The 21352-nt window shown below is 47.0% G+C and overlaps 1 protein-coding gene across 1 annotated transcript in view; it reads left to right on the top strand.

The window, feature by feature from the left end:
* Positions 1-3945: 3945 nt before the first annotated feature.
* nbeal2 (neurobeachin-like 2) overlaps positions 3946-21352 on the top strand; it is a 333823-nt gene continuing 316416 nt past the window's right edge. Inside the window, exon 1 of the mRNA XM_070894760.1 lies at positions 3946-4622. Within this exon, the coding sequence (XP_070750861.1) occupies positions 4572-4622 (51 nt within the window). The 5' untranslated portion in view covers positions 3946-4571. The remainder of the gene's footprint in view (positions 4623-21352) is intronic.

The following is a 21352-nucleotide window of genomic DNA, read 5'->3' as shown; positions in this document are numbered from 1 at the left end:
TTGACTATTCCAACGCACTCCTGGCTGGCCTCACACATTCTACCCAGGTAAACTTGAGGTCATCCAAAACTCGGTAGCCCATGTCCTAACTAGCACCAAGTCCCGCTCAAGCATCACCCATGCTCGGCAACCTACATTGGCTCCTGGTTAAGCAACGCCTCGATTTCAAAATTCTCATCCTTGTTTACAATTCCCTCCATGGCCTCACCCGTTCCCGTCTCTGTAATCTCCTTCAGCCTCATAATCCCATGAGATATCTGCATTCCTCAAATTCTGCCCTCTTGAGCAACCCTGATTATAACTGCCCAACCATTGGTGGCCTTGCCTTCAACTGCCTGGGCCCCAAGCTCTGAAACTCCCTGCCTAAACCTCCCCACCTCTCTTTCCTCCTTTAAGACACTCCTTAAAACCTACCTCTTCATGTGCCGTAATTTCTTCTTATGTGGCTCGGTTAAATATTTTTTTGTCTTAAAACACTCCTGTGAAGTGCCTTGGGACGTTTTACTACGTTAAAGGCACTATATAAATATAAGTTGTTGTTGTTGTAAGCTTCAATTGGCCACGTCTCAAGTTTGACGAACACATAATATATTCAAACAGTTCTCCCCCTTTCCACACCCAATTAGGTGTTAAAAATAATTTAATGTTGATTGTCGGGCCATTGAAAGAGAGAGACAGAGCCATTATCTGTAATGACCAACCCATCGGGCGTTATCCTGCTGGCAAGACACTTGACTATGGTGGTAGGTCTTGTTTGTCCTTACGGGATCTGATAGTGTTATCTGCACAGCATGCCAGTTCAATTGAATATACAGGTCACTATGGAGGGGCAGAATTCCATCATGTGTTTATGGTGCTGTGTCACGAGTTCAAATCCCACCATAGCAAATTGCGAAATTCAATAAATCTGGCAATTTGTAGATTGGCAAGAGCAATCAATGGCCACAAAAGCTGCCAAATTGTCCAAAACCCCATCCCAAAGTTCCCCAATATGCTTCTGGGAAGGGTACCTGCCACACATACCTCGTTTGGCCTATGTGTGACTCCAGTCGAACACTATGTGGTTGACTCTTGATGTTCATTGACCCGTCCCAGTTGTAAAAACAAGCATTGCAAAACAAACCCATCAACAAAAAACAACCCAGGCTATGACTTTGATGGTCAACAAAAATAAAAGATACTGGGGAAGAAACCCAAATTGTAATAACACTTAATCTGCTTCTGGTGCTGTTAGTTGAGGGATGAATGCTCTCCAGTAAACTAAGGAAACTTCCTGATGCTCTTCACATAGGGCCTTGCAACACATCAGAGGCCCCAATTAAATCCAGTGATATTTTTAGCAATCTCAACTTCATTGTTGTAGAGGCCCCAAACCAGACCATTGCATGGGGCTCCTGCAAAGCAAACGCTGCTCCCGAGTGCTGCAAGTCCTCTAACCTCCATCTGAATTACCAGAACAGGCAGATGGGCCCTCAGTTTAACATTTCATCTGAAGGGCATAACCTGACAGCAGTACCCACCCCAGTATTGAACTGGAGCATCAGCCTTGTGACCTGGCACTTCAGGACTGTTAGATTTATGTAAGGGTACTGCTGGGTTTAGTGAGTTAAAAGTGTACAACTTAACTCGGCAAAAATTCTGCAATTTGATCCATGCACCAGTTCTCTTAAAGTGTTATCCACTGAGTTGCATCCCCCTGTTCTTTCCCCATTCAGCCCATCATACTCTCTGAAAGAACTGTCTCTTTAGTTGCATTTCACTACCCTTTCACAATTCAGCCCATTCATCATCATCATCATAGGCAGTCCCTCGGAATCGAGAAAGACTTGCTTGCAGTCTTAAAATGAGTCCTTAGGTGGCTGAACAGTCCAATATGAGAGCCACAGTCCCTGTCACAGGTGGGACAGATAGTCGTTGAGGGCAAGGGAGGGTGGGACAGATTTGCCGCACGCTCTTTCCGCTGCCTGCGCTTGATTTCTGCATGCTCTCGGCGAGACTCGAGGCGCTCAGCGCCCTCCCGGGTGCACTTCCTCCACTTAAGGCAGTCTTTGGTCAGTGGGGATGTTGCACTGTCAGGGAGGCTTTGAGGGTGTCCTCGTAACATTTCCTCTGCCCACCTTTGGCTCGTTTGCCGTGAAGGGGTTCCAAGTCGAGCGCTTGCTTTGGGAGTCTCGTGTCTGGCATGCGGACAATGTGGCCTGCCCAGCAGAGCTGATCAAGTGTGGTCAGTGCTTCAATGCTGGGGATGTTGGCCTGGTCGAGGATGCTAATGTTGGTGCATCTGTCCTCCCAGGGGATTTGTAGGATCTTACGGAGACATCATTGGTCACATTTCTCCAGCGACTTGAGGTGTCTACTGTACATAGTCCATGTCTCTGAGCCATACAGGAGGGCGGGTATTGCACCTGTGCTGGCTACTGAAAGAATTATTCTCCTTAGTCCCATTCTTCTGCCCTTTCCCCATTCAACCTGAAAGGGTTAATTTATGAGGACATTGCATAAACTTGGCTTGTTTAGAAGGTTGAGGGGGTTATCTAATTGAGATGTTTAAAATGATTAAGGGATCCAATAGAGTAGGAACATAGGAATAGGACTAGGCCATTCAGTCTCTTGAGCCTGCTCCGCCCTTCAATTGGATCTTTGGCTGATCTGTATCTCAAATCTATTTACCCTTAGCTCCATATCCTTCAATACCCTTACCGAACATAGATACCGAGAAACGGTTTCCTCTGGGTGGGGGAATAATCTTAAAATTAGAACTTAGCCATTTAAGGTTGAGATCAGGTGGCACTTTTTTCACACAAAAGATAGCAGAAATGTGCAACGCTCCCCCATAAGGCTGAGGATGCTGAGTCAATTTAAATTTTCAAGACCAAGATCGATTGATTTTTGTTCGGCAAGGTAATAAAGAGAGCGTAACTAATACCGCCTACTTCCACCTCCGTAACACCGCCCGTCTCTGCCCTTGTCTCAGCTCATCTGCTGCTGAAGCCTTTATCCATGTTTTTGTTACCTCTAGACTGGACTATTCCAATGCATCCCTGGCTGGCCTCCCACTTCTACCCGACATAAACTAGAGGTGATGATCCAAAACTCGGCTGCCCGTGTCCTAACTCGCACCAAGTCCCGCTCACCCATCACCCCTGTGCTCGCTGACCTATATTTACTTCTGGTTAAGCAACGCCGAGATTTCAAAATTCTCACTTATTTTCATGGCCTCGCCCTCCCTATCTCTGTAATCTCCTCCAGCCTCAAAACCCACCCCGAGATATCTGCACTCCTCGAATTCTGCCCCCCTGAGCATCCTTGATTGTAATCGTTCAATGATTGGTGGCTGTGCCTTCTGTTGTCTCGGCCCCAAGCTCTGGAACTCTTTGCCTAAACTTCACCGCCTCCCTTTCCTCCTGCAAGACGCTCTTTAAAACATACCTCTTTGACCAAGCTTTTGGTCACCTGCGCTAATTTCTACTTATACGGCTCGGTGCCAAATTGTTTTATCTCATAATACTCCTGTGAAGCGCCTTGGGACATTTCACTCTGTTAAAGGCGCTATATAAATACAAGCTGTTGTTGTTATGGAGCTGCAGGTTGAGGATTGAGGGGCTGAATGGCCTACTCATGTTCCTATGGCAGCTCTCTAAAAGAACTGATCCCATAGTCCCAGTCTCTTTGGCCTTAACCCGTTTAGTTTTCTTTTGGAGAAGCATATAATTTACTGGGAAGCTTCCAACTGGATTATCTGGGTTTAAAAAAAACATAAAAATGAGGTCACTATTTATAAAGGTACCTCATCAGACATCGCAAAGAGCTTCGCATACAATGACTGGCTAAAGCACAGTGACTGTTGCTATTGTCGTGCCTAAAATAAAGTAGTAGTATTGTGGAGTGGTGGCGGTACCAGTGGCGATGCACTGCACCTGGCCGTGCGCACCCTCTCACCTGACGCCCTTGCGTTCAGCTGCCAGAAGCGCGGGGGCGCACTTTGCTCTCTCCTCGCGAGTTGGGAACGCAGGCGCCCGGCCCGCACTCCGGGCAATGATTGCGGAGCGCGCCTGTGGCTGCTTAAACCTCGCTCTCTTTCCCCTCCCGCAATTTTAGGGTCTGTGACCGTCGGCGCGCCCCCGGCACAGGGCCGCCCCGCCATCCGCGTGCACACAGAGGAGCAAACATATTCAGCCAAAAAAAAAATCAACAGAAGCAACAACATTAAAAAAAGAAAGCCCGGAACCGAGATGGCGGAAGCGCTCATTGTGTGAAAGAGAAAAAGAATATTCAACCGGAGCAACTTTTAACTTAATTAAAAAGGTTTTATTTTAAAATACAAAGCGAAGAAACCCCAGCTTGCTGGAAAAGAAAAGGATGAAGAAATAAAATCTTCACTGATGCTAAATTCTTCACAATTTTTTTGCACCAAGGCAATAATTACACATTCAAAAATCTTTTCTGCAACAACGGGGGAGAAGAGGAAAGCAGGGATGAAGAGTTGCAAGAAAAAACTGCGTGTGTGAGAGAAGAGAGGGGAAATAATAAATCACTAAAACGAAGAAAGCACAGCTTTTGCCGGCCGAGGAATGGCTTCGAAGGAGAGGCTGTACGAGCTGTGGATGCTGTACTTCACCAAGGTGAGTGCACACCTGTAGACCAGGGCCGCCAGTCTCAGCTATTACTTTCGCCTGCAAAAAAAAAAGCAAATATTAAAATAAATCGATGGTCACTGCACCGTGACAAAAGCAACTAGATGAGATTCATCTTTTAATTCTACTTTTATTTTCTTCCTTATTAAATTGTAAACGCGATTCCTCTCTGGATAATTATTATTGCACGATGGTGAGAGGTTGCGATCTCTGTTTATGCTAATTTCGACAATGTTTATTGGTTTAATTTATATAAATGTGTGTGTGAAACCGGCCTGACTGTGTTTGAGTTGCAGAATATCTTTGATTTCCGTCTCTTCTTTCCGTTCTTGCCAATTTATGATTTATTTAATTAGGCTTTTAAATGCAATTCGGCTTTTAGGCTTGCTGTGGCCAAAAAGTGCATTGAGTTTTTTTTTTAATATAATGTCTTTTCGGTAGAGTGGGGCTTGTATTTTATTTGTGGCCAATTTAATATTTTTAGTTGCCTGATAAGAGTTGGAGTGATATGCAGAGGGGGAGAGCAAGTTGCCGACTGATTCGCACTATGTGTTAAACTGGTTCATTCTCGGCTACGGTGATGTGTTTATTCGGAGAGCAAAAAACATCTTGGTATTTCTGGAGTCAGAGCGAGATCCAATGCAACCGGTGCAGCCACAGTCCAATATATTGTCAATTCTAATCGGTTTCCAATGCATGATATCTGTGATTGAAAACTACCAGGTTTAGATTTGGTTGCATTGCAATCACATTGAGATCTGTCTAAAATGTGTTGTACTGGGATAAAATGAACTGTGCTTTTCATTCGTGTCACCATTTCCTGAAGGTGCTGTTATTTTTGTTGCGGTGGATTATTTATAGTGATTAGTTTGGGTGTAATTCTGTACATATATAATGTGTGAATTGTGTTGGAAACGGCAATCCCCATAGTAGGGTGTGTCTGAGGATTGGATGGGATTACCTTTTGTTTCAGGGATTGAAGCAGTAGGCTGCGTTGGGTCCTCGGATGGAGCCACTCCTCGGACTCTCAGGCGCTGACTCTGTGCATTTGTGTGGAATTCAACCCTCAAAATCGCATCCCTTTAAGGGCATCACACATCAGACTTTTGAAAAAAATTCCAGGGAATCGAGCCGTCTTTCTATTTTCCACAGATTTATCTCTTGCCCACAGCTCCTCATCTCCCTCACGATATTTGGGCGAGACCATGCCAAAGTGCTGGTCTGTCGGGAGGTCCAGGTATGTCCTCAAAGTCTTTCCCCGCCCCACCCGCTCCCAATTCTCTCTTTTAGGCACTGACTTGCGCTGGGGTGCCCCAGGGTACCTCACCCAAGTGATCATTTTGCACCTGTGGACTAGGCAGTGATTATTGGTGGCTATTGGTGATTATTGGTGATCCCACATGTATCTACACATGTAGCAATCTGGTGTGAGAACCGTGTCATGTGTTCCTCTTAGCTCCGGCTTTGACATGAGACTTACTTCACGATTCCATTCAGTGATCAGATTTGGAGAAAGCATTTGGACATACAGACAGATGTGGCAGCATTATTTTATGACTTCTGGGGATTAATTCTACACACCTATATTTTTCTTTTAAGAGGAGTTCAGGACTAACCGGGTAATAACTGGTGATCAGTGCTTCAGGGGTTAAAGTATGTGCAAGGACTGGATAATGTAACGTACAGTTCTTTCACCTCTAGGGTCTGGGTTCAAATACACACTGTGATGAAAATCTCTTCTGCCTTCTGGCTGTCAGGACCAGTTCCTGGTGGGGATAGGATTCTCAGTATAACGCTGCCACTTTTTTCAAATAAGTTGACTCTGCATGCCATAGGATGGTTAATGTGGAAAGATCAAATGGCAAACTATTTGAGTAATGGATGCTCTTTTAAGGTTAAGGTAACACCAGGACCAGTGACTCTAGAACTCTGGCAGCCCTGTCTCCATCCTTGCACCTTTGCACTTGCTCTCCCCCACCCTTTACAAGCTCAATGCCCCCAGACGTCCATTACTACTGCTTCAACCTTTCCCCTCCCTGCTCTCACTTCAGGCCTCTACTAACAGCACTGCCCGCTGCCAGCAGGTGCACGAGAAACAGACCAAAGCTGACTCTGTTCATGTTAGAAAGTGCAGAATATAAATTCTGCTCCGTGTTCCACCCCCGCTACCCCCGCCCCCAACAATAATAAGACTACAATGGTGAATTCAGTGGAGGGGATGGTGGGAGTTGCACAGGCATAAACCCATTTCTTACTGCTCTGGCCAGTGTGTGTGTGTGTGTGTGTGTGAAGGGAATATGTTGATGAAAGGGTTAAATTGAAGTTCTCCAGACTCGAGTTTGTACTCCGCTGCTATTAGAACTAAGTAAATGGTAAACAGAACATCAGTACAGTTCTGTGGACTGGCCAAGTGGAGCGTGTGCTTACAAGTAGTGCTTAGAAAACTCATGTGACTCAAAGCAAATACGGATTCTCACATGGCTTGTTTGGAAAGTGGAAACTACATAGCATTGCAGTAAGAAGAACAACTTGTTATAGGGCACCTTTAACAACCTCGGGATGCCCAAAAGCACTTTACAACCAATTAAATACTTTTTAAAGTACAGTCACTGTTGTAATGTAGAAAACACAGCTGGCAATTTGCACACAGCAGGATACTACAAACAGTAATGAAATAATGACCAGATAATCTAGTGTTATTGGTTGAGGGGCAAATATTGGACAGAACAGTAGGCGAACTCTCCAGGTGGTCTTTGAATAGTGCCATGGGAACGTTTACATGCACCTGAGATGGCACCTCTGACAGTGCAGCCGGGATTATGAGCTCACATTTCTGGAGTGGATTTGAACACGCAATTTTCTAATTTAGAGGTGAGAGTGCTACCATTGAGCCAAGGCTGACATCACTATCTCGTTGCTTTGGACAGGAACACTGGCTGCCGATTTTGAGGTCCACTGGAAAATCAAGTCAGGTTGGCCTCAAATGGGCAGTAGGTTTTTTTTAATTGATTGGTTACTGCCTGAACTTTCAGCATGTACAGGGTGATAGGTAGATGATAATCGGCCCCAATGAAAATCTGCACTGTCTCTATGGCCATGATATCCTTCCGAAAGAAAGGCACCCAAAACTGGATGCAATATTCTTGGATTGTTCGTAGTTGGACTGGAGTCCCTCTGCAAACCTCTTCACTTTTCCACCTTTCGCTCCTCCTTAAAACCTACCTCTTTTGGTCATCCATATATCTCCTTCTTTGGCTCAGTTTCAATTTTTGTCTGATTACACTCCTGTGAAGTGCCTTGGCACATTTTATTATGTTAAAGGTGCTATATAAATGCAAGTTGTTGCTGGAGTTGATCAGTTGCCATATGGATTGTAGCAGTTTTCTCGTGTCCTGCTCAAGTCACATGGGCGTTTGTTTTTCAAATGAGAGAGAGCAGCATTCGGTGAGAACCTCATTGTGGGCTGTCCTGTGTGAAGCCCTCCCAGCTGTCGGCGCCGATGGTGCATGTGTTGCTTCCCACTGTGGGGATGGTTGCTTTATTTCAGCTCATGTAAGTGCATCTTCTTTATGTGGCTTCTGAAGAACATGGCTGAACCAACTATTAAACTAAACCACCAGTGCATACTTTGGGCCCTCTACTTTAGGAATCATTGTTATAGTTCAGGAAGAGTAGGTCCATTTGCTCCATCTGTTGAGTTCATTTATCTCTGGTGTTTCTTTACGTTTATATACAGAGGAGAATAACGGCTCAATGAATTGAATTTGGGACTTCAAACTTGAGTACCCCTCTCTAAATTTTGTGCCTTCTTGGAATACAATTCCATGGGCTCCAGTTACCTTCCACCCTTGTTCCTTGCCCAAGCACCCATTCTTCATATGTGATCCTGGAGATTGAATATCACCAAGCTCTTCGACTGTGCAAGGAATCGCAGCTTCATCTTTTCCTCACCCAATGTTCACAGGGACACCAGCTGAATTCATTGCCCTACTCCAAGGGCACTGAGGCCAGTTGTAGCTCCCCAACTGCCACCTTGACTATGGTCAGCTAAATGAGCACAGATTGGGAGGTTCAATGTGGGGGGACCTTGGTCTGTATGATTAGGTACCTCATTGGGCAGTACATTTACTCAGTGAGCCACCAGAGATGAGCTAAATTAAATTGTATCATAATGACCAAAAGAAACCCCAATAAATGCCACTGGAGATGCTGGAATTTAAAAATGATGCTATCTTTGGTTGCGCAGTGGCCTTGAACACTATCGCAGGAGGGTGACAAAAAGCAGGCAACAATAGATGTCATGTTTGTAACCTTCACATAACTGTAACCTTTATGTAACAACACTGCACACTGTATACACCTGAGTAATGCACACCTTGACCACAGGGGATGAACTTGTGGGAGACACTCCTCACCTGGTCATCCAGGTATATAAAGGGAAGTCCCACGCAGGGTCATCACTTCTTGGTCCTGGGAATAAAGGTTCAGGTCATGTAGTGACCTTGTCTGCAGTCCATGCCTCGTGTGATTCTATAGTAAGGTGCAAGGACACTAAATTTGGCGACGAGAAACGGGAATCAACGACCCACGAGGATGGCCACCGGTATCACAGAGGAACGGTACTGTGTTGGTGAGGACTGGGACGATTTCATTGAGAGGCTCCAGCAGAGCTTTGTCACGAAGGACGGGGTGGGAGAGGAAGTGGCTGGCAAGTGGCTGACCAGCTGTGGATCCAAGACGTATGCGCTGATGAAAGACCTGCTCGCACCCGAGAAGCCAGCGGACAAGTCCTTTGACGAGCTCAGCACTCTGATCGGTGAGCACCTCAAACCGGCGAGCAGTATACACATGGCCCAGCACCGGTTCTATACACAGGCGTCGGGAGGGACAAAGCATATCGGACTTTGTTACGGACCTTCGGCGTTTGGCCAGCCTCTGTAAGTTCACAGACGCCTGCAGGGGGGAGATGTTAAGGGATTTCTTCATTGAGGACATTGGTCATGCCGGGATTTTCAGGAAGCTTATTGAGACCAAGGACTTGACTTTGGAAAGGGCAACGCTGATAGCTCAGACCTTCATGGCAGGGCCATGAGGAGACCAAGATAATTTACGCGCACAGCCCTGGTTCCAACGTGGCGATGGACCAGGGAGTTAACATTGTAAACAAGACACACAACTCCGCAGGCAGGCAAGGGCAATTTGACACCACCCAGGCAGCAACAGGCTCTAGGGTGGGCCAGCAACAGAGACAATGGCAGGGGAATCGGCAATTCACGCCATCACAAGGGACAATGCGTCCCGGGATGGGACCATTGACACTCAGCAACAGAGGTGCTCAGGAGTAATCAAAGAGACAATCAGAGAGGAATGCCTGTTAACAGTTTCTTTGTTCACAACAATCTCAGCTCATGCTGGAGGTGCGGTGGCAGACATGCTGCGAAAACCTGTAGGTTTCATCAATTTATCTGTCGAAACTGTAGCTTCAGTGGACATCTGGCCAGAATGTGCAGAAAGCCCGTAGCGAGGCTAGTTTACGAGGCAGAGGAACCAGACAAGGGGTTTGCAAGGCAGGGTGAGGCTTGGGACAAAGATATGGACGCTGAAGTCCAGCGGGTTCATATGGCAGATGTCCATGGCTCGTATACCAAAACGCCACCTATGATGATGAAAGTTCTATTAAAAGGCATCCCGGTACGCATGGAACTAGACACAGGAGCCAGCCAGTCACTTATGAGTACCCAACAATTTGAAAAACTATGGCCTCTCAAAGCTATGGCGCAAACTGGAACACATTGACACGCAGCTACGGACGTACACCAGAGAGATCATCCCAGTATAAGGCAGTGCAAACTTGGTGGTCACACACAAATGGATCGGAGAACCGGCTGCCACTCTGGATTGTCCCGGGGAATGGTCCCGCGCTCTTGGGGAGGAGCTGGCTAGCCAAGATGAACTGGAAATGGGGCATGTGCACGCCATTTCATCTGTGGAGTGAAGTTCATGCTCACAGGTCCTACAGAAATTCGAGCCACTTTTTCAACCAGGTGACGGGACCTTTAAGGGCACCAAAGTGGTAATACGCATCACCCCGGACTCCAGACCAGAGCCGTGCCGTATGTGATGCATGAGAGAATTGAGAGTGAGTTGGACAGGCTGCTAAGAGAGGGCATAATTTCACCTGTTGAATTCAGTAACTGGGCAAGCCCCATCGTTCCTGTCCTTAAAGTGGATGGCTCGGTCAGGATTTCTGGCGACTACAAGGCCACTATCAACCGAGTGTCTCTACAGGACCAATACCCGCTTCCGAGAGCGGAGGATCTTTTTGCCACGCTGGCAGGTGGCAAGCTGTTCACCAAGTTGGACCTCACGTCAGCCGACATTACTCAGGATCTGGCTAAAGAATCCAATCTTCTGACCACCATCACTACGCACAAGGGGCTATTCGTTTACAACAGGTGTCCGTTTGGCATTCGTTCAGCGGCTGCTATCTTCCAGAGGAACATGGAAAGCTTGCTTAAATCCATCCCTGGAACAATCATATTCCAAGATGACATCCTTATCACGGGTCGAGACACCGAGGAACACCTCCACAACCTGGAGGAGGTGCTACGCCGACTGGACCAGGTAGGCTTGCGACTAAAGAAGTCCAAATGTGTATTTTTGGCCCCAGAGGTCGAGTTTTTGGGCAGGAGGGTTGCCGCAGACGGAATCCGGCCTACTGAATCCAAAACGGAAGCGATCCGTCGTGCGCCCAGGCCCGGCAACATATCGGCGTTACGGTAATTTCTGGGACTATTGAACTACTTCGGGAACTTTCTGCCGAACTTAACCACATTGTTGGAGCTGCTACACGTGCTCCTGCGTAAGGGTTGTGAATGGTTTTGGGGGGACTTTCAATCGGGCGCGGAATCTGCTTTGTTCTAACAAGCTGTTGACCTTGTACAACCCCTGTAAGAAACTGGTTTTAACGTGTGATGCATCATCCTATGGGGTTGGGTGTGTGTTGCAGCAGAGTAATGATGAGGGCCAACTCCAACCTGTGGCTTATGCCTCCAGGTCGCTCTCCTAGGCAGAACGCGGATATGGGCTGGTTGGAAAGGAAGCACTCGCTTGTGTCTCTGGGGTGAAAAAGATGCACTAGTACCTTTTCGGCAGAAGGTTCGAGTTAGAAACGGACCACAAACCGCTAACATCCCTGTTGTCCGACAGCAAGGCTGTCAATGCCAATGCGTCAGCTCGCTTACAGCGGTGGGCCCTCACGCTGGCTGCGTATGACTTCACCATATGGCACCGGCCAGGCTTCGAAAATTGCGCTGACGTGCTCAGCAGGCTCCCACTGGCGACCACCAAGGGGGCGTCGGAGCAAAGCGCTGAGATGGTCATGGCCGTTGAGGCTTTCGACATCGCAGTCTTCCCCATCACAGCCCGCCAGATCAAAATCTGGACCAACAAAGATCCCCTCCTATCCCCGATAAAGAAATGTGTCTTGACTGGGGATTGGGCGTCCGCATACGGAGCGTGCTCCAAGGAGGTCAGACCGTTTCACAGACGGATGGACGAGCTCTCCATCCAAGCCGACTGCCTGCTATGGGGCAGCCGGGTAGTCATGCCCCATAAAGGAAGGGAAGCATTCATCAGCGAGCACCCAGACATCGTGCTAATGAAGGCCATTGCCTGGTCACATGTATGGTGGCCGGGAATTGATTCAGACCTGGAACACTGGGTTCGCAGGTGCACGACGTGTGCTCAGCTGGGAAATGCCCCCAGGGAGGCCCCACTCAGCCCGTGGCCCTGGCCCACCAGGCCATGGTCACATATTCACATAGACTACGCGGGCCCATTCATGGGAAAAATGTTCCTGATTGTTGTCGATGCATACTCGAAATGGATCGAGTGCATCATATTGAATTCGTGCACAACATCCATCACCGTGGAGAGTCTGCGTACGGTCTTTGCGACCCATGGCTTGCCGGACATCCTGGTTAGCGATAATGGCCCATGTTTCACCAGCTATGAATTCCAGGAGTTTATGTCGGGTAATGGTATCAAACACGTCAGGACAGCACCGTTCAAGCCGGCTTCCAATGGCCAGGCGGAACGTGCGGTTCAAATCATAAAACGGCATGCTCCGGATTCAAGGACCCTCCCTTCAATACCGCCTATTGAGCCTCCTGCTGGCCAATAGGTCCCGCCCGCATTCACTCATGGGGTCCCACCCGAGGAACTACTCATGAAACGCACGCTTAAAATGTGGCTGTCCCTCATTCACCCAGATCTGTGAGAAATTGTTGAGGGCAAGCGCCAGTCCCAAATCGAGTGCCATGATCGCAACTCAGTGGGGAGATGCATAGAAGTTGATGACCCTGTATTCGTTCTCAATCATGTTTTGGGACCCAAGTGGCTTGAGGGTACTGTAATTGGTAAAGAGGGGAATAGGGTCATAGTGGTCAGACTCAACAATGGGCAGATATGCCGCAAACACCTGGACCAAGGAAAGAAAAGGTTCAGCATGGACACTGAGGAAGATCATGAGATGTCACCCACACCACTGCCAGTGAACGAGCAACAAGGACATTCACCAGCATGCACAGTCCCTGCGGCCAGCCCGGACAGGCTGGAATCACCTCAGGTCACGGAGATGCATCACAAGGCCCAACCACCAGAGCCCCAACTGCAGCACTCCTCGAGAGAGCGCGACCGCCTGAAAGACTCAATCTTTGACCCAAAGATGTTGCGGAGAGGTGATGTCATGTTTGTAACCTTCACACAACTGTAACCTTTATGTAACAACACTAACCTTTATGTAACAACACTGTACACTGTATACACCTGAGTAATGCACACCTTGACCACAGGGGGTGAACTTGTGGGAGACACTCCTCACCTGGTCATCCAGGTATATAAAGGGAGGTCCCACGCAGGGTCAGCACTTCTTGGTCCTGGGAATAAAGGTTCAGGTCACGTAGTGACCTTGTCTGCAGTACATGCCTCATGTGATTCTATAGTAAGATGTAAGGACACTACAATAGACCAGTTAGTCTAACTTCTGTGGTTGGGAAAATATTGGAGTCCATTATTAAAGAAGCAGTAGCAGGACATTTGGATAAGCAAAATTCGGTCAGGCAGAGTCAGCATGGATTTATGAAGGGGAAGTCATGTTTGACAAATTTGTTGGAGTTCTTTGAGGATGTAATGAACAGGGTGGATAAAGGAGATGTGGTGTATTTGGACTTCCAGAAGGCATTTGACAAGGTGCCACCTAAAGGGTGACTGCACGAGATAAAAGTTCATGGGGTTGGGGGTAATATAGAGGATTGGCTAACGAACAGAAAATAGAGAGTAGGGATAAATGATTCATTCTCTGGTTGGCAATCAGTAACTCGTGGGGTGCTGCAGGGATCAGTGCTGGGACCCCAACTATTTACAATCTATATTAACGACTTGGAAGAAGGGACCAAGTGTAACGTAGCCAAATTTGCTGATGATAGAGATGGGAGGAAAAGCAATGTGTGAGGAGGACACAAAAAAATCTGCAAAAGGACATAGACAGGCTAAATGAGTGGGCAAAAATTTGGCAGATGGAGTATAATGTTGGAAAATGTGAGGTCATGCACTTTGGCAGAAAAAAATCAAAGAGCAAGTTATTATTTAAATGGAGAAAGATTGCAAAGTGCTGCAGTACAGCGGGACCTGGAGGTATTTGTGCATGAAACACAAAAGGATAGTATGCAGGTACAGCAAGTGATCAGGAAGGCCAATGGAATCTTGGCGTTTATTGCAAAGAGGATGGAGTAGAAAAGCAGGAAAGTCTTGCTATAGCTATACAAGTTATTGGTGAGGCTACACCTGGAATACTGCGTGCAGTTTTGGTTTCCATATTTACGAAAGGATATACTTGCTTTGGAAGCAGTTCAGAGAAGGTTCACTCGGTTGATTCTGGGGATGAGGGGGTTGACGTATGAGGAAAGATTGAGGAGGTTAAGCCTCGACTCATTGGAATTTAGAAGAATGAGAGGTGATTTTATCAAAACGTATAAGATTACAAGGGGGCTTGACAAGGTAGATGCAGAGAGGATGTTTCCACTGATGGGGGAGACTAGAACTATAGGGCATGATCTTAGAATAAGGGGCCGCCCATTTAAAACAGATGAGGAGGAATTTCTTCTCTGGGTTGTAAATCTGTGGAATTCGCTGCCTCAGAGAGCTGTGGAAGCTGGGACATTGAATAAATTTAAGACAGAAATAGACAGTTTCTTGAGTGATAAGGGGTTAGGGGGAGCAGGCGTGGAAGTGGAGCTGAGTCCATGATCGGATCAGCCATGATCTTATTGAATGGCGGAGCAGGCTTGAGGGGCCGTATGGCCTACTCCTGTTTCTATTTCTTATGGGAGCATTTTTAAGCTATGTGTACTACAACATCGCAGGTTTAAGCCCCAGGGACTTGAAAAGAAAGACTTGCGACCACCAGACATCCCAAAGCGCTTTTCAGCCAATGAAATACTTTATGAAGTATAATTACTGTTGCAATGTAGGAAGCACGACAGCCAAGTTGCGAACAGCAAGCTCCCTCAAACAGCAATGTGATAACCCAGACAGTGTTGTAGTGACTTTGACTGAGGGATAAATATTGCTGAGGAGACGAGGGCTCACTCCCCTGCTCTTCAAAGTAGTGCCATAGGATCTTTTACGTCCATCTGAGATGGCAGACTAGTTTAACATCTCCTCCGACTCTGCAGCACTCCTCAGTACTGCACTGGAGTGTCAGCCGAGATTTATGTGCACAAGTCTCAAGTGGGACTCTCAGGCGAGTGTGCTACCAACTGAGTCACGGCTGACATGAGTTAGCTAATCTCAGTTGGGGCAATTGTGGGGGAGGTGGGGGCCTACAATTTGCTGCTGGAACCATGAGTTTGGAAATGGAAACCTTTTCTTGGTTTTTTAATTTGTTCTTTGAATGTGGGTTTTGTATTTTTTGCCTATCTCTTGTTGCCCTAAGTCGATGGTGAGTCTTACAGGTCATTTCAGAGGTCATTAAGAGTCAACCACATATACTGAAACTGGAGTCATATGTCGGTCAGACCGGGTAGGTAGTTCCCTTCCGTGAAGTACATTAATGAACCATTTGGATTTTTAGGCAATCTAACAGCTTTCATTATTTTTCTGGGGTCATCCCATACATACCAGACTTATTAAATTTAGTTTTGCAATTTGCCATGATGGGATTTGAACTCTCATCCTCTGAGTTGTTCGTCTAGTACCATCGCATTCTTAATCATTATCAAGCAATCCCTGGTGGAAGGATGCTGGTGAAAGAGAGGGACAGGCTGGGCTGTGATGCAAACCTGTGGTTGAGCAACCTCCCCCACTTGCTATCCCGATCCACCCATAAAGAGTAGCTACTTGGTACTGGAGATTGGTCAACGTTCACAGAACTGCACCTCAGCAAGAACCAGCACCCTCGGGATTGGAGTGGAGAAAAGGAAAAAAGAAACGCATGGAAATTTGTCATGGAAATAAGACTGTGTTTTAAAAAAAACGTGGGCCTCTGCTGATTGTTGCTGTGCTGTGTTGTGACCAGTGACATGTGCAAGCCTGTTCTGGTAGTATCAGCGCTCAATGTTTCAACAAAAAATACCATTAACATGGAAATAAAAACAGAAATAAACGGGAGGAGGGTTGGAGTAAGGTTAAGCAGAGGTCTTCGAAAGATTTTGTTTTAAAGGGAAAGACAAAAAAACTTGCATTTATATAGCGCCTTTCACATCCTCACCACATTCCAAAATGCTCACAACCAATGAAGTACTTCTGAAATATAATCATTGTTAGAATGTAGGAAATTTCGTAGAAAATTTGCAAGCTCCCACAAATCATAATGACCAAATAAGCTGTTTTGGTGATGTTGGTTGAGAGATAAATGACACGTGGAGAACTCTCTTCAAATAGTGCTGTGGAATCTTTTACGTCCACCTGAGAATGTAGACAGGACCTCAGTTTAATATCTCATCTGAAAGACGGTACCTCTGACAGTGCAGCACTCCTCATCAGTACGACACTGAGATATCAGCCTAGATTCTTGCGCTCAAGCCTCTGGAGTGGGATTTGAACCCGAGCCTTCTGACTCGGAGGTGAGAGTGCTACCACTGAGCCACGGCTGACACCGAAAGCAGTTTTGGGAAGATAATGGCACAGAACAGGAATGTAGTGATCGAAAGATAAGCCACATGTGGAGAGAGGGAGAGGGGAATCAGCAGTAATCCAGTTTTGGAACAGCAGAATCCTATGACTACTCAAAGAAAATGTTGGAAAAATGGATGAATTAAAGGACAAGGGGGTAGATCTTTGACCTTGTACGATAGTGTAAAACAGGAGATAGTGGAAATAAAAATCAGGAGAGATATAAAATGAGCTGCCGACTCACTGTCACTTGTTTAACACTTCTGCAAAAAGTCAAAATCTACCCCTTCACTTACAGTCTGTCAATGATTTAGACTTGAATGTAGGGGGTATGTTAAGTTTGCAGATGATACAAAAATTGGCCGTGTGGTGCATAATGAAGAAAGCTGTAGACTGCAAGAAGATATCAATGGATTGGTCAGGTGGGTAGAACAGTGGCAAATGGAATTCAGTCCGGAGAAGTGTGGGGTAATGCATTTGGGGAGGGCTAACAAGGCAAGGGAACACACAGTAAATGGTAGGGAACTTTGAAGTGTAGAGGAACAGAGGGACCTTGGAATGCATGTCCACAGATTCCTGAAGGTAGCAGGATAGGTAGATAAGGTGGTTAAAAAGGCATACGGGATAGTTTCCTTCCTTAGCCGGGGCATAGAATATAAGAGCAGGGGGCTTAAGCTTGAACCGTATGAAACACTAGTTAGGCCACAGTACTGCATGCTGTTCTGGTCACCACATTACAGGAAAGATGTGATTGCACTCGAGAAGGTACAGAGGAGATTTACAAGGCTGTCGCCTGGACTGGAGAATTTTAGTTATCAGGAAAGATTGGATAGACTGGGATTGTTTTCTTTGGAACAGAGGAGGCTGAGGGATGGGGGGACAAGGAGGGAGACCTTATTGAGATGTATAAAATTGAATGGCCGAGGCCATCATCATAGGCAGTCCCTCGGAATTGAGAAAGACTTGCTTCCACTCTAAACATGAGTCCTTAGGTGGTTGAACAGCCCAATACAAGAACCACAGTCCTTGTCACAGGTGGGGCAGATAGTCGTAGAGGGAAAGGGTGGGTGAGACTAGTTTGCCTCATGATCTTTCCGCTGCCTGCGCTTGATTTCTGCATGCTCTCGGCAATGAGACTCGAGGTGCTCGGCGCCCTCCCGGATGCACTTCCTCCACTTCGTGCGGTCTTTGGCAGGGACTCCCAGGTGTCAGTGGGGATGTTGCATTTTATCAGGGAGGCTTTGAGGGTGTCCTTGTAACATTTCCTCTGCCCACCTTTGGCTCGTTTGCCGTGAAGGAGTTCCGAGTAGAGCGCTTGCTTTGGGAGTCTCGTGTCTGGCCTGCGAACAGTGTCGCCTGCCCAGCGGAGCTGATCAAGTGTGGTCAGTGCTTCATTGCCATCAGTGGCCTAGGTAGAGTGCATTGGAAGGACATATTTCCCTTAGTAGAGGGGTCAATAACTCGAGGGCATAGATTTAAAGTAATTTGTAGGCGGTTTAGAGGGATTTGAGAAGAAATTGTTTCACCCAGAGGGCGGTGGGGGTCTGGAACTCACTGGCTGAAAGGGTGGTAGAGGCAGAAATCCTCATGGCATTTAAAAAGCACTTGGATATGCACTTGAAGTGCTGTAACCAACAAGGCTACAGATGAAGAGCTGGAAAGTGGGACTTGGCTGGATAACTCTTTGTCAGCCAGCACGGACGTGATGGGCTGAATAGCCTCCTTTTTGTGCTGTAAATTTCTATGATTCTTTGAATCTGCATCAAATATTGTTTTACATTTATTGTTAAACATTGCTCCCTCAACCAAGTCCATAAATAGATGAACTGGTCATTATCCATTGCTATTTGTGGGACCTTGTATGCTAATTGGACTTTGCGTCTGTATACAGAATAGCAATCACTGTCCTTCGGTGAAGTTAAGTTGAATGTAGAATGCTTTGGGACTTAACTGAGTAATGTGATCCCTTAGCTCGCTCCCTGCTGGAGTGCAGATAAATTATAGAACCGATGGGAATCTGTTCAACCTCCGCCGCCTCCAGGCCAGATCCAAGGTCGTCCCATCCTCTGGTGTCTGCGCACACTCGGAGGCCGAACTCCAAACCATCGTCAACACCTTCACCGAGGTGTATGAGAGCATGGGCCTTACGCTAAACATCCGTAAGACAAAGGTCCTCTACCAACCTGATCCCGCCACACAGCACTGCCCCCTCCACCCCGGTTATCAAAATCCACGACAAGCCCTTGAACAATGTGGACCATTTTCCATACCTCGGGAGCCGACTGTCAGCAAGAGCTGACATTGACGACGAGATCCAATACCGCCTTCAGTGCACCCATGCAGCCTTCGGTCACCTGAGGAAGAGCGTGTTTGAAGACCAGGAGCTCAAATCCAGCACCAAGCTCATGGTCTACAGGGCAGTAGTGATACCCGCCCTCCTATATGGCTCAGAGATGTGGACTATATACAGCAGACACATCAAAATGCTGGAGAAGTACCACCAGCACTGCCTCCGCAAGATCCTTCAAATCCATTGGCAGAACAGATGCATCACGTACGTGTTCACGCTCAAGCCAATATCCCCAGCATCGAAACATTGATCACGCTTGATCAGCTCCGTTGGGCGGGCCACATTGTCTGCATACCCAACACGAGACTCCCAAAGCAAGCGCTCCACGCGGAGCTTCGACACAGCAAGTGAGCCCCAAGTGGCCAGAGGAAACGCTTCAAGGACACCCTCAAAGCCTCTGTCCTTCAAAGCCTCCTTGATAAAGTGCAACATCTCCACTGACTCCTGGGAATCCTTGGCCCACGACCGCCCAAATTGGAGGAATAGCATCTGGGAGGGCGCTGAGCACCACGAGTTCCATCGCTGAGAACAAGCAGAAACCAAGCGTAGACAGTGGAAGGAGCGTGCGTCAGCCCAGGCTTCCCCCCCCCCCCCCCACCCTTTCCTTCAACCACTGTCTGTCCCACTTGTGACAGAGACTGTAGGTCCAGCATTGGACTCTTCAGTCACCTGAGAACTCACTTTTAGAGTGGAAGCAAGTCGTCCTCGAATCTAAGGGACTGCCTATGATGATGGTGATGAGGCACTACGTAAATACAAATTCTAACTACCAATCAACTTTTAATCTTAATTTGGTACATAAATATTGTATTATTATATGCGTTAATTGAGGAGAAGTAGGTTATGAGTGGTGTCTGGGCGAGAGTTCTGATCACAGCTCGTTCATGGGTTTGTTGCTTGTGTTGGCTCAGCAATGGTCAGCTGTCCGTGGGAGGAGATTAAATGGGTGTGGTAGAATCCATGTCAGTGTAGAGTGTACAGGTTCTGTGGAGGAGGTTAAATGGATGGGGTAGAGTCCATGATGGGGTAGATTGTATAGAGTCTATAGGAGAAGATTAAATGGGAGCGATAGAACTTCATAATATGATAGAGTGTACAGGGTCAGTGGAAAGAGATTAAATGGGTGGGGTAGAGTCCATGATAGGGTCGATTGTACAGAGTATGTGGGCGAAGTGGCCTTGATGGGACAAAGTGTCTGTTCTTGTTTTGCTATCTGCACTCCAATAATCTGCTGCAGCTTTTGCTTGAGAAAATCTTGCATGAGATGTAAATTTGTTGCACCTCCGCTGATATCAATCTCCTGCCATCATCTGTAAATCAATCCCACAGCCCAAGGAATATTGAAGTTCAATGTTTGCGTTATAAATTATGGGCTCAATTTTCCCCAGTGATTTGCGCCGTTTTTTGGCGCAGGTCACTTTTTTTGGCCTATTTTTTAAAAAAAATACAAGTTTCCCCAATCAATTTGCACCAGTGTAACTCAGTTATTTACAATTTTTTTAGGTTCATTTTTTTTTCAGTCAAAGGGGGCATAACCTGCCACCCGCGCTAATTCTGGCTAGTTAGGCGAGTTTGGCCAGCTCAGAGTTATTCCAGTTCTTCTTAGGTCGGCATTTGTGGCCTCTAGAAAAACCTTCTGGTAAGTTAAGGAAATCTGCGCAGGTAAGTAAATCAGCACAGCAGATGCCCGGACAGCAGCAGCAGGAGGGGTAAGAGAGAGTGGGCGGGGGGAGAATCCTTTCGGTTATAGTTAAGTGCGGGGACCGGGACCGGGAGGCCATTCAGCCTGGGATAAGTGTGGGGACCGGGAGGGAGGAGGCCATTCGATGGGGGATAGGTGCGGGTACCAGGACTGGCATCGGGAGGGGACTTTAATATTTAATAGAGGTAAGTTGCTGGAATGTTTAATGTGCTTGGTAAGTTGCTGTAATGTGCTTGTGCTTCGTAAGTTGCTACAATGTATTTTAATGTGCATGTGCAGGTTGTGAGCTGGCTGTATGTTTAACTTTCCAGCCTCAGCCCGCATTGTGTCCCTGGTTACCATCGCAATCCGATGTTTTTGGCGCAGATCAAGACTCCACCCCCAAAACTAAAGGACAGGCTAGGCGGTGCCAAAATAAAGAAATCAAACGGGGAAACATTAGGAAAAGGGGAGGTGCAACGAAACCTGGGTGTCATGGTACATCAGTCACTG

Source organism: Pristiophorus japonicus, chromosome 1, assembly GCF_044704955.1.
Source record: "Pristiophorus japonicus isolate sPriJap1 chromosome 1, sPriJap1.hap1, whole genome shotgun sequence".
Lineage (NCBI taxonomy): Eukaryota > Metazoa > Chordata > Chondrichthyes > Pristiophoridae > Pristiophorus > Pristiophorus japonicus.
Note: the sequence above shows the minus strand (reverse complement) of the source record. Positions and strands in the feature narration are given on the sequence as shown.